Source organism: Rhynchophorus ferrugineus, unplaced genomic scaffold (assembly GCF_030347505.1).
Source record: "Rhynchophorus ferrugineus isolate W39M unplaced genomic scaffold, kcgeb_rfMv2 rfM7, whole genome shotgun sequence".
In the NCBI taxonomy this organism is placed as follows: domain Eukaryota; kingdom Metazoa; phylum Arthropoda; class Insecta; order Coleoptera; family Curculionidae; genus Rhynchophorus; species Rhynchophorus ferrugineus.
Window position 1 is genome coordinate 20268667 of NW_027472586.1, and position 13732 is coordinate 20282398.

The 13732-nt window shown below is 31.4% G+C and overlaps 2 protein-coding genes across 2 annotated transcripts in view; one reads left to right on the forward strand and one right to left on the reverse strand.

Moving 5' to 3' along the window:
* The first annotated feature begins 7409 nt into the window (after positions 1 to 7409).
* LOC143200073 (peroxiredoxin) lies at positions 7410 to 8776 on the forward strand. Its single transcript, XM_076410338.1, has 6 exons — positions 7410 to 7553; positions 7622 to 7691; positions 7748 to 7889; positions 8079 to 8214; positions 8268 to 8502; positions 8564 to 8776. Exons 1-6 carry the CDS (start codon positions 7530 to 7532, stop codon positions 8647 to 8649), a joined length of 693 nt encoding a protein of 230 aa, XP_076266453.1. The 5' UTR covers positions 7410 to 7529; the 3' UTR covers positions 8650 to 8776.
* Positions 8777 to 10616: 1840 nt separating this feature from the next.
* LOC143200207 (fibroblast growth factor receptor-like 1) overlaps positions 10617 to 13732 on the reverse strand; it is a 7918-nt gene continuing 4802 nt past the window's right edge. The window contains exons 3-5 of the mRNA XM_076410606.1: positions 12869 to 12981; positions 12574 to 12766; positions 10617 to 11188 (exon numbers count right to left, since the gene is read on the reverse strand). Of these exons, the coding sequence (XP_076266721.1) occupies positions 10650 to 11188; positions 12574 to 12766; positions 12869 to 12981 (845 nt within the window). The 3' untranslated portion in view covers positions 10617 to 10649. The remainder of the gene's footprint in view (positions 11189 to 12573; positions 12767 to 12868; positions 12982 to 13732) is intronic.

Genomic DNA, 13732 nt, shown 5'->3' on the forward strand with positions numbered 1-13732 from the left:
TATACGGCTGATCTGCCCACCACAAAAATAACTACTGTGGCAACATATGCAGACGATACAACAATCTTAGCATCCCATGAAGATCCAGTCACAGCATCAATAAACTTACAAACCCACCTGGAGCAAATACAATTATGGTTGAAGACATGGCGCATTAAAGCCAATGAAACAAAATCCACGCATATAACGTTTACCCTGCGTAGAAGAACATGTCCACCAGTGAATATCAATCATCGTCAACTCCCTCAAGCAGAGCCTGTTAAATATCTTGGTATGCACTTAGATCGACGCCTAACCTGGAAGAAGCACATACTCTCTAAACGGAAACAACTGGGACCAAAATTATATCAAATGTATTGACTTATCGCGCGCAAATGCAAGTTATCATTAGATAACAAGGTATTACTGTATAAGTCTATACTGAAGCCCATTTGGGCATATGGAATCCAACTATGGGGTACCGCTAGCAAATCTAATATATCCATCATTCAACGGTTCCAAAATAAGGTGTTGCGTGCCATTGTTGATGCTCCGTACTATATTTCAAATAAAGTGATACAACGCCATATTCCACTAGAACCTATAACGAGTGTAATTCAACGTGTTTGTGTGAAGTAATTCGAAAGTGTCAGTGCATCCCAATGTACTCGCTAATCAGCTAAATATGCGACGTGATAGTGAAGTGCGTAGACTAAAACCTTTAGCACCACCTGATCTGATTACTGGGCATATGTAGACTTTAGAATAAGCTTTAGAATAAGACTAATTAATTAAGATAATATTTTATACAGAAGATTGCTTAATGAAGTGATTTTCTACATGCCATGTATATATAATATAGACATAAGAAATACTTATTGCCAGTAGGGCAGATTGTGGACTCACGAAGAGTAAAAAAAAAAAAATATATATATATATATATATATATATATATATATATATATATATATATATATATATATATATATATATATTTGATCTCTACTACAGCTAACATCAATCTGATCTTGATTCGTCAGCCGGTACAAGGACGGTCTCTTTTTGGTAAATCTAAGATTGTATTTTTTATTTTTTGAGATGTTTTAATGACCCTGTCCATAGTAATCGTCAGTGCAGCTGCAACTAGTTAGAAATATTTTCAATAGAAACCGCAGAAACTTAATAATAACAGTAAAAATTGAAGAAAATTAAGATTTATCAAAACAAGCAAAGCGATCATATAACGTTTGCCGGATTATAACCTGTACTTATTATAATTAATATTTTGAGGAATTTTACGAATTTACAATTTGCTGCAGGAACTTATTGGTGACGTGAGTTCACTGTTATTTTGAATGGACTATATATTTCATTATTTTTTACTAGAAATATAAATCATAATAATATGATTTTTTTAATTACATCTTACATTAGATATGTTTAGTACTTAGTAGTAAAGTTAGCTTAGTAGAACTTAATTTAAAATTATTTTATTAATACTGTTCTGTTGTCGCTTTTGCTTTTTTTTTGCTAGAGCTGTATTGCAATGACGTTGCTGTAATTAAGCAATCTAATTTCATGTTTTAAAATGAAATCTTGGATACTTCATAAATCCATTTGATTTCGAGATCATAGCGGAGCTATCGTTTTGTTTCGTTTCTGCTTTGGCTGCGTTGGATGACTGTTCCTAGCACTCCATAGGTCCAAATTAGTTTTATGATTATCTGATAAACCAATTTCTTTGATTTTATGTCAAGTTGAGAGTACCTTTTGACTAACCAGTACAGTTGTTTGATTTTGAGTCTAATCTTCTCTACTTTTTATCTAACGTAATGTTTCCAATTTAACCGACCATAGAGATAAATGCCGAGGTATTTGGCTAATTCTGCTAGAGAAATCCGGCACCCGTCAAGTGATATAATTAGGTTAGCTAACTGCTACTTGTACTTTTTGTACAGCCTTAGGCAGAAATATATTTTTTCCATGATAACTGTGTCGTCGGCAAATGTTCCAAGTACTGTTTCTTTTATTGTTAGGATATCAGTAATATTGAGCAGATACAGGGGTGGTCCCAAGATACTATCCTGAGGAACTACGGCCGAATTAGGTTCTTCCTGCGACACTAAATGTTGTTTCGAAAATCTATGATTACAGCAGTCGATAGCAATTCCGCGGTAGCAATTTGCTCATTTTGTAGATTAATCCCAAATACCATACCCGATAAAAAGGTGGTGAGACATCGTGAAAAATTGCAGAGCAGTATTTCTTTTCTTCGAACGCCCTTTCAGCAACCGCTGTTACTTTGTGCACTTGATCGACTGTTAAATAGTGATTTCGGAATCCAAACTGGAATTCTGGTATTTCGATAAATGGTTTAATACGTTTTAACAACAATTTCTCAAATAATTTTGATATCACAGCTAGTAGCGATTGGCCTGTAAGATTCGGCTTGGTCTGCCAGATTGTCAGGTTTTTCGAGCATAATTATTTGAGCGACCTTAAAATAACCCGGAACATTAACACATCTCAAACTGACATTGAATATGTATGTCAACCTGATGGATACTTTTCGTGGCAGCTGTTTCAATAACCCAGGTGAAATATCATCAATTCCAGGAGTCTCTTTAGGATAAAGGTTGTTAATTTCTGTGACAACTTCCTTTGGGGAAATCAGATTTACAGCTACATCAGGCCGATAAGCACGATTTGTATCTATTGTATATTTAAGATCATTGGGTTGGAATACACTAGCTGGAATTGCGGTACTCTAATAATTGATCCTTTATAGCTCCAGGTTGTTTTCCATAGCGAGTAATCTTTATCTGCTTCCGGGCTTAAGTCAATTATGTATTTTTCGAAGCAGCACTATGAGAAACTATCTTCAATATTTAGTGCGGTTTGAAAATAATGGCTAATAGTTTTAATCAGTACTCAACATTTTCAGTCACAATTTAAATACTCGAAGGCGCTAATAAAGATTCGGCAATCAAATTCGACAATTTGTAACAGTGAAACAAAATTGTAATTTTGACTATTCTCCTCGCCATTATTTCATATTTTGTCAACATATAAACCTTCCCTGGACTTCCAGATATATTTAAGAACCGAAATTAGCCAAATCGGTCCAGCCATTCTCAAGTTTTATCGAGACTAACTACTAAGTATTTCGTCGATTAATCCGTAGCCTGGAAGCCTTCAAGTTTCTACCTCGACATTCCTTCGTAGTCCTAAACAAGAGGAAAAATTATTGAAAACAACGATTGACGTTATTATCCTTTTTTAATACGAGACATGTTTTCAAAATCCTCGATCTAATCATTGTCGAAGATGTGGCGGGAGTGGCCTGTGCTGGAGACACGGGCGACGCTGGCGGACGAAAGCGGCGGCCGCGAGACAAAGCCGCTAAATCGTACATTGTCACCCCGATTTCTCGTTCGCGACAATCCTTAAAAGGCGGCACACCTGTCCCCTGAAAACTTATCAGTCACGATGGCGTCGTAGTCGACGTCGAAACGGGCGGAGGGGGCGCCGAGCGTTGGAAGCGGTCCTCCTCCGCAGCAGCATCGCGGAAGAGTTTGCCGCTGATCCCCCAGAGACCCATTCCATCTCGGAGTCGTAATGCATTTTCCTTATATGGCGGTTTTTATTATGTCTATCGTTTCGCGGGCAAATGGCGACGATCTGGGAGATCGTTCGTGAGGGACGACCCGCCCGGAGATGATGCTTCGCCAAACTGCCTCTCGGGTTAACGATGCCGTAAATATGTTGGCGCGCTGCGTTCGGTAACGATTTTCGTTTCGAGATGGTTCGAGCGCGAAAATAAGCATCTCTATCCCTTAAGTCTTCTCGGGAAAGTAATTTTATTCCCAAATCCCCGGTTATATCACCTCTCCCTGTTTGTCGCAGAATTTGTTAAAAACCCTCATTACGGAAATGTGTATATTTTTTAAAATATTGAATTGAGGAAAAAGTTATTTCGGTTTTTGTCTAGAAGATGACTTCAAAGATGCATATTTCTAGTAATACTAATATTCAATGAAGCCTTACTATAATACATTTGAAAGATACAAATCCATAGACTAAGGATATAACATACAACTGGTTCGTTTTGCGCTTGCGCATTTCTACAATCTACATCTGGTTATGTTTTAACTTACTTGTTGATTTACCAGATATCCCAAGTCATCACCAGTTTTTTTCCGAAAAACTACATCATTTTCAAGAAAATGAAAAAATGTATTTATTCTAGGTATTAACCATTTGATTTTATACATCTTGCTATACTTTTAGGTAATTTATTGATGCTTAACAATAATATTGTTTGACCTTTGAGCAAAACCATCCGTCGAGTAATTTTCTATCTACTTCGAAATTAGCCGTTCTGCAAGCTGCGTGTCCCATTGATGCGAAAAGTTAATAGTCAGATGGAGTAAGGTCTGGAGAGTACGGCGGGTGCGATAGTATGTCCCCTCCAAGTACTTTCAATGCTTCCTTGACCGGTTTTGCTTTACGAAACTTTTATGAGCCTTTTATGTTTAGTTCTTGTTTCTTTCATTACAGTGTTCCCTTGTCAAGTCATTTTAATATCACTGTATTTCTCTTTAGTTTCATTGGTTTTTTAAAATTTTATCTAAACAAGCAAAGCGCCAAAACAACGTTTACCGGTTTATAACCTGTAATTATCTTCACCAATGTTTTTAGAATATACATGAGCATTTGGTTAAAATAAGTCAGTGCAGCTGCAACATGCTGAAAATATTTTAAATAAGAACCGCAGCAACAACATTAATAACTAACAGTAAAAATGCTTACCCCTTTAAATAATTTTACTGGCAATTTTTTACTCCATTATCTCGTTCCCGTTCCAAGTAGCTGATTAGAAACGTAATATGTTCTGCCTGGCTTCGGCATTTTGAATCATGATAAGCGCCGATTCGAAATTTATCAGAACAAACAAAGCTCTAAAAGAACGTTTGCCAGTTTATATCCTCTTATTGTCATATAAGTCTTCAAGTGAAACACGTCATCAAGATATTTAATATATTGCCTATCACAATTTGTAAATTCCTTTTCAATTAATTCTAGTTAAAAAAAATCGAGGAACATACATTAAAAAAATATACAGTTGAACACAGCTTCTACTTTTTTGAAGTCGGTTAAAAAGTTCAGAATATACATGAGCATTTGGTTAAAATATGTGAGTATAGAAAGGATACTAAGTGTTTTACAGATATGGCAAATGCATTAGGGAGAATGCAGTGATTACTTCTAGTTTTACCAAGAAAGATACAGGTAGTTACCGAACAAAGGAGAAATACAGTGATATCAAAATACTTTACAAAACTTTACAAGGAAACACTGTACCAAGGGAAATAAGAACTAATCGTAAACGATAAATAGGTTCTGTAATGAAAGTAAAACATATTACTATAAACACAACTCTAACTCGTTTCAACATTTTCACAAATCTAAACTATTTCGGAATTTAGTCTTAAACAAGCGGTTTAAAACTATTTTATGAGAGATGTACAATTTGAAATCTGAAATTACAATATATATATATATATATATATATATATATATATATATATATATATATATATATATATATATATATATATATATATATATATAAGGTGTGGCCGACCAATCATTTTAAAAATCCAATGAACATCGGTTATAAAAAAGTTTTAAACCGTTTGTTTAAGACTGAATTCCGAAATAGTTTAGATTTGTGAAAATGTTGAAGAAACGAAATAAAATCAAATGATTCCCCATTCGACTGTCATTTGTTCCGATCTCTGCAAAACCATGTTAACCCCATTGTGTGCCAAGCTCTCTTTAAAAAAAGCTTGTGAAATCACCAGCTTTTCGATCAGACTTCTCTAGTTAAAAAATTCTAGTTCTAGAGAAAACTATAGTTAAAAGGTCATTGATTAAGACGGCACATTTATCAGTGCTTAGTGTTTGAAATTAATATAAGTAAATTCATGAAAAACTGAAATTACTTACTTATTTGATTTGATTTTACGCATTTAATTATGTTAATTTGTTTAAAAATGTGTTTATTTCCACCAATTTTTATAATTACTGAAAGGTGTTTGTTTTAAAATCATAATTATATTCAATAAACATTATGATGCACAACTCAAGTATGCACAGAAAAAACGATGTTCAATGGACTAGAAAAATCTACCTAAACAAACCTAGTTTATTCCAGATCAATTATATTATTCTTAAAATGTAATGAAACGAGGAATACATATTCTTGTTCAAAAAGCCTCTACCTCTAGAAAAATACAAAAGATTAATTAAATAATCATAAAGTTATTACCTTATTTAGAAAGTCCTTATTTTAATTAACAGATCTTTAATCATCACTCCAACTGAGTTACTGTTATAAACATTTGGTAAGTATAAAGTAATCCCCACTGTTTTATTGACGCCAATTTACTGTTGCTGAATTTACTGAATAATTAATTATATAAGCAACATAAAACAAATGGTAAATAAATACCTCAGCAATTAGCAAAATAAAATAAAACAATGCGTTTTCCAATTATTTTATTAGTTAACATGAACAGTCCATTGATTAGAACTTTGTGTCTAAACAATTGACACAGCGTAGGTAACCTGCCATTGTATCTAAACCATTTTGAACGTTAATTCACAAATGTATTGTATTGAATTCAAGTTCACCAAAAACTTGATAAAAAAAACACATCATTATAGTACACCAGATCAAAGTGAAACTCATAAAATCCTTCAAAGAATCAAACACTCTTCCGTCCAAACAATTATTCCTATAATTATTAGTTATCTTTGTTTGTTTTTTTAAATTTGTGGCAAATTCATTATTCAATTCAAATTCAGTATTATTTTTATCTAATTATTATTTCAAATATATATCTCCATTAAATATTTATATAAAAAAATTAGTATAGAAAATACATAATACGCACATATATGTAGACATGAGTAGAGGTGACGGCCACCGAGAAAAATATCGATATTTCTTAATATCGATATTAAAAAAAATATATCCATATATCGATATATCGGAGAAAAAAATATTGATAATTCCTTTTAATACATATTGATATGTTTAATAAATCCTTACAATTAGGTATAAAAAATTTGCTAATCGTTTAAAATTAAGTACCAAAATACACTCAATATTTAAAATTAAGTACCCATTTGAAAGGTTTATTAGCAATAATTGAATGGTGTTTTATAATGTTTAATAAATATATTTAATTTTTTTGAAAAAATATCCATAAACATCGGCTGAAAAAAATATCGATATATCGATATATCGATCAAAAAAATATGGGCCAAAAATATCCTCATTTTTTAATATCGATAAATATTTCTACCGATACTTTTTGGCATCCCTAGATATAAGTATGATTACTATTAAAGCTAACTTCAATTACATTCGCCATATTGCCAGTATCTAGTTGAGAAGAAGGAGATAAGGCAGTAACCATAAAGTTTATCAGCATTTCATGTAGTTTCATTGAAAATTACAAACCTTAAGCACAATAGACATGTTTTCATCAATTATTAGACAAGTAATATTTATTTCCTTATATCAAATTATATTGTCATTGTGATGTTTTATTATTTTAACTATGTTTAGATCCCTAAATTGGCTAGACTTTCAACCCCCCTCAACAAATCAAATGTAATATCTCGTACTATATCCCTCAGTAAGTAACAAGCTGAGTTATATGACTTTAGGTCATTTGTAACCTAATGATTTTAGCATCTAGTGTTTTGGCTCCTAGAGTACAACAACCTGCACCAGATTTTTGTGGAACCGCAGTTGTAAATGGCGATTTTAAAACAATTCAATTAAGTGATTACAAAGGCAAATATGTTGTATTGGTTTTTTATCCCTTAGATTTGTGAGTATGTGTACAATGAAAAAATTATTTTAGTGAAAATTTAATTATATAGGTCATATATTATCAACATCATCAATAATAAAGGTCATATAAACAATAATGATTATATAACTTGTTAATAAATTAATATACTATATAACTACAGAATTATATAAATATTACAGCATTATAACATTATAATAATTTCAGCACTTTTGTTTGTCCGACTGAACTGATTGCTTTAGATGAAAGAATTGCTGACTTTAAAGCTCTAAACACAGAAGTTATTGGATGTTCAATTGACTCACACTTTACACATTTAGGTTGGATGAATACAGAAAGATCTGTAGGTTAATTACATAATTGTAGTATAATTTAACTGATACCAATACATTTTAGAAAGGTGGATTAGGACCTTTAAGATATCCTCTGTTATCAGACATCAACAAACAAATTGCAAGAGACTATGATGTGTTACTAGAAAACGAGGGAATAGCTCTTAGAGGACTGTTTATTATTGATCCTAATGGAATTTTAAGACAGATTACAGTTAATGACTTACCCATTGGAAGATCTGTCGATGAAGCTCTGCGCCTCATTGAAGCTTTACAATTTGTAGAAAAACATGGAGAAGGTAATATTTAAACTAAATATAAACATGATATTATATTCATTTGATGTTTGTTTATTTCTAGTATGCCCAGCAAACTGGAAAAAAGGAGGGAAAACCATCAAACCAGATCCCAAAGGATCACAAGAATATTTCAAATCTAACAACTAAACAATGAATAATCTTAAACATTTAAAAGTGCATTATACTCATATCAAAGTGGTGTTTCTGTTATATCCAAATATGTTTCTCTATTTAGTTTATTATATTAATAGTTAAATAAATATTACCAAATACATTCTTTGATTAATATTTAAAAAACACCAGCAACAGGTTTCACTATTTACAGATAAAATAAAACTAAAGTTCAAAATGGTGTATTGTCAAATAAATATCATGGCAACTAGGTATTTGAAAGCATTAGCCCATTGGCTGATTTGACAAATAACATAGAAAACTTCAAAATAAGTTTGCTTGTTTGATTATTTGAAATTAGATATGTTATAGTTAATTTAACTTTGATAACTTAAATATTTTTTATATCACTACATAGTATAAAACAAAGTCGCCTTTTCTGTCCCTATATCCCTATGTGCGCTTAAATCTTTAAAACTACGCAACGGATTTTGATGCGGTTTTTGTCAATAGATAGAGTGATTCAAGAGGAAGGTTTATATTTATAATACATGCATAATATACTAAGGCAACATTGCTAATTTTAGAGGTTTCTAACATGATGTCGTAAATTAACCTATTTTTTTAGGCTTATTTAGCAATTAGCAAAAACGCTGCCTAACCCTACGAGTTAGATCAAATTAATGTACTACAGTATTGTGCACCATAAAAAGGTCTACAAAAAAGTCCGCGATGGTATATGTTTATCTTTTAGGGATAACCCACATTAACCATTTTTATTGTTTACTTTTTACGTGAGAAAATGGCTTATTTACGAAGCTATTTTAAGCAATACGGCATTAATCCTTATCGAATTAAGTACCTTAAATACAGTGTGCAATTAATATAGATCAATATGGTTCCTTACAGCATGTAAATTAAACAAATATTTTCGGAGATATTACAAATTTAAAATTTGCGTTTAAAAATGTGTAATGTAATAAAAATTGTATGAATTTAGATATTCCAAAGATAGCAGAAAATCTTCATAGTAAGTATAGGGGAAGAGGAATTGTTTTACTCCAAATTTAATGCGTGCAGGCCAAGGGCAGTAATGAATGAACCAAAAATACTGGATCGATTTTAATCATGTTTTCATTGAGTGACATAGGCATATATATTTTATGCCCGTGCAAAGTCGGAGCGGGCCGCTATGTTTTTATATACAACGTTCATATTTTTTCTGTAGTGTATTTAATTTAGTATCAGCATTGCACCCGTGCGAAGCCGGGGCGGGTCGCTAGTTATGCATATATTAAGAAATAAATATTGTATTTATTTGAGTGACTACTCATGTAAACATAAGTTAAAATCAACTGTTGATTTATTCTAACAATATCAATAGTATTATAGCTTATGTAAGTAACTTAATTATAAACGCTTATTGTCAGTACACATAATAAAAATATACCATGAACAGCAATATCATTAGTTTAATTGCTGTTATTATCTTTGTGTTCAAATAATCTTGACACTTTATCTTTCTTAAAATTAATTGAGAAGGAGGAAGACACTGATATATTTTAGCATACTTATTACTTTTGGATATTAAATATATTCAATATTTGCATTATTTAATGGTATAAATGTGAAAACTTAGTGAAACATTGATTTTTATTTTATGAAATGACAACATATAAATAGTTGTTTAACGAAAAAATTTAACCCAAACATTGAAACCACTTGTCAAATGTGTCCTATTAAAAACCTATCCTCAATGCATTTTACATTATTATTAAAACTAATCTTTATCAATAAACAATTCAAAGTATTTATGTAATAGCCATTATACATAGTTATCACAGATGTAGGATAACATATTTCAGTAGCACCAATATTTATTTAATACTGTTATCAAAAGTGCTTTAACCGCTATTTTACAATTACTGTTTATTATATTCGATATTGAATATGTTCTTAAAGAGTTCTTTTAGTAGGATGTTATATATGAATGCACACAAAAAAACAAATAACTTATACTTTATTAAATATGTGTATCACAGACATAGGAGTTCTTCAGGGTTAGATTTAGGTATGTTTAACCTTAACAATTTTTTCTGTTGTTCTGTTTGCTTGATACGCCTTTTCCTCCTAGCATGGCAGAGCCACACTGCCAACGGTATAAAGAGGAAATGCAGGGGGACCAGAAAGAGCAGGGAAAAAGAAGTACCTCGATGGCGAGATGGACCATCGGTGACTGGCACTTCAATGCTGACGTTGCGATAGTCTTTGCCGTATTCACTTACAGCTAAGCAGGCGTATAAACCACTGTCAACCGAACGAGCATTGAATATGTTAAATTTACCGATGTGGGTGCTTCCTAAGTGAAGCACTGGAGTTGTTTCGTTTAAATGACAGTAACATATTGAATCATAATTAACATCACATTTGTGACCAGAACATCGTTTAAACCAAATGATGGTCGGTGGTACGACACTACTGACGTTGCATCGTATAGTATATTCCAAATTAAATTGTCCAGTGATATTGGTAATCTTCAGCGATTCTACTGTGGGTGGATAACCAACATAATTCTCTAAAAGTAAAGAAAAAAATTAGTGCTAATTTATAATACTTTAAATTAAAAAAATTGATATACTTAAATACACATTTCATTTATCGATTATTACCAAACGAGATTTTTGAAATTATCTTATCAAGGTAATATTTTAACTGAAGCTTTGAGTTTTAGTTTTAAAAAATATAAAAAAGATCTACCAAAACTCTTTTAAGTAGAGTATAATCTAATAACCAACAGAGTATTCGCAGGGCGTTAAAGAAACACCAAACTCATCTTTTAACCATAGAGGAAATCATCTAGACGCTGCCTAACCGCAAAGTTAACAGGACGTAAGAGAAATATATAGGAATCAAGTAAATATTATTAAAAATAGTATTAAATACTTCGTTATAGTATATATAGATTGGTATGCATAAATATATATCCGATATTAAAAACTCTGTCATTATTGATGGATTAGGATTTTTCAGCTGGCATGAAGTGTTTGTTTAAATAAATTATTAAAGTATGTTATCACTATTATAGTGATGGATTAGAAATTTTAATCTCATCAATCATTACACATCTGTTTACCTTTATCATAAATATACTTGGATATATAAAAATAAGACAACAATTTTACTTATGTGCAGAAGTGTTTGTGCTTCAGCTAAAATGATAAATTGGTATATTATCACAATGCCAAGTTTTTCAAAATACATATTTTAGACTTATTTAATTGGTTTTACTGAATCATCACTATTTATACTGAAAATTTCCATTAAGTCAAGGAAATAATATACTTGACGACCAAGAAATATGAATATATTGGCTGCATTCGCCAAATTGTTAGTATTACAATTAGATTAATCAAACAAAAGAAAATGTTATTACATTTTAATTTTATTAAGCTACTCGCGGCTTAGCACAAAAAGATCAGATCTGGAATTTGGATTTAACAAAACAGTAAATTATCTATAAGAATACTACATAATATATTAACTTTGTATACATAATCATTCTGTCTGCGTGTATGTAACTGAACATCTGCTAAACCATCGGCTGATTTTAATGAAATATTTTGTGTATGTTTGTGTGTATTCGAAAATGGTTTTGATTTACAACCGGACCCGATAGGTGGCGCTGCGATAGATTTCCAGGATTTTTTAACATTTTTTAAACTTAACATATCACAGCAAAATTGATATTTAGTATTTCACTAATTGGGTGTGATGATTTTATAGTAATTGTTTTATTATCGAAATAAATTATCCCATCCAAACAAAGCCAAAACAATAATCGGACAGAAGAACGTTTGTTGGATACGCTAGTTTTATTATAAAGTATTTACTACCAATAAATTACTACTACGAATAAAAAAAATTCAAAGCACAAAAGCACTATAACCGAAAACAGCTTACCTACTACTTCAATCTGTACCACTTTAGAGATTGTCTGTTTATCTGTCTTATCAATACAGCGGTAGACACCCCTATGCTTCCCTGTAGTGGCGCTGAGTTTCAGATGGTCACCGTTAAGTAACTTCCTCCAGTTTCTATTCACTTCCGGTCGGACTGAATCGCGGGTATCACATACTATACTTGTTTGACATGCCTAAACATAATATCAAATTAATATTAGTTAGAATTGCTGGTTATAAAATAAATAAACAATTACAAGTTTTATATATATCAAATATACTTATTTAAACATTACCTTATATTCCCACTCTCCTCTTTTGGGACATCTAAGATTAATGGGCGTTCCAACTTTAACACGCATAACCTCAACCTTTGGCTCATTATAGTATGGTAAATAATTAGTCAAATCTGAAACAAAGAAATAAGTTTATTATGCTACTTAAATTATAGAGCTAAGATTGAAGAGATTCTTTGTAAATTCAAGATTTAGGTAATATGTTTTATTTAAATGTTTGAAAGATATGAATCTATCTCAAATCGTTGGCGTTGAACTTGAATTGAAATGTGGTGAATATAATCAGTAAGGTAAATTCCTGTTAAATTTTCATTGATTTTGCCATATGTAACGGAGCCTTGGGTTATTGTAAGATTTCTTTGTGGTACTTATATATTTATAAAAATAAAAGCCGCATTTTTTTATAATTTAGCGCTGTCAAAACAAGATTCTTCGATTGATTACCAATGCCTATCGCCATGTAACCAATGAAGAACTGCACGATGACCTGGAAATCAAATGGATTTGCGAAGTTGTGCAGGATTTCGCCTTGAAACACGAAAGAAGATTACTAAATCATTCTAACGTGGAAGCAATACAACTGCTGGACAGCGCACAGGATGTCAGGAGACTGAAACGAACAAAACCATACGAACTTGTGTGAACATTTAGTGTGTATTATTAGTGTAAACTATAGCTATAAGTTAATAATTAATAAATAATTATAATTTTATAATTGAGGAATACATACTGATGGATTTTCTCGTACTCGTCTTGCTTGTTAATTACTCCAAGCACATAGGAAAAGTAGTAATAAATTAATTGTAATAATAATAATTAAGATTATACTAAGCGTATCTAATAAAGATGTTAAAAAAAAAAATT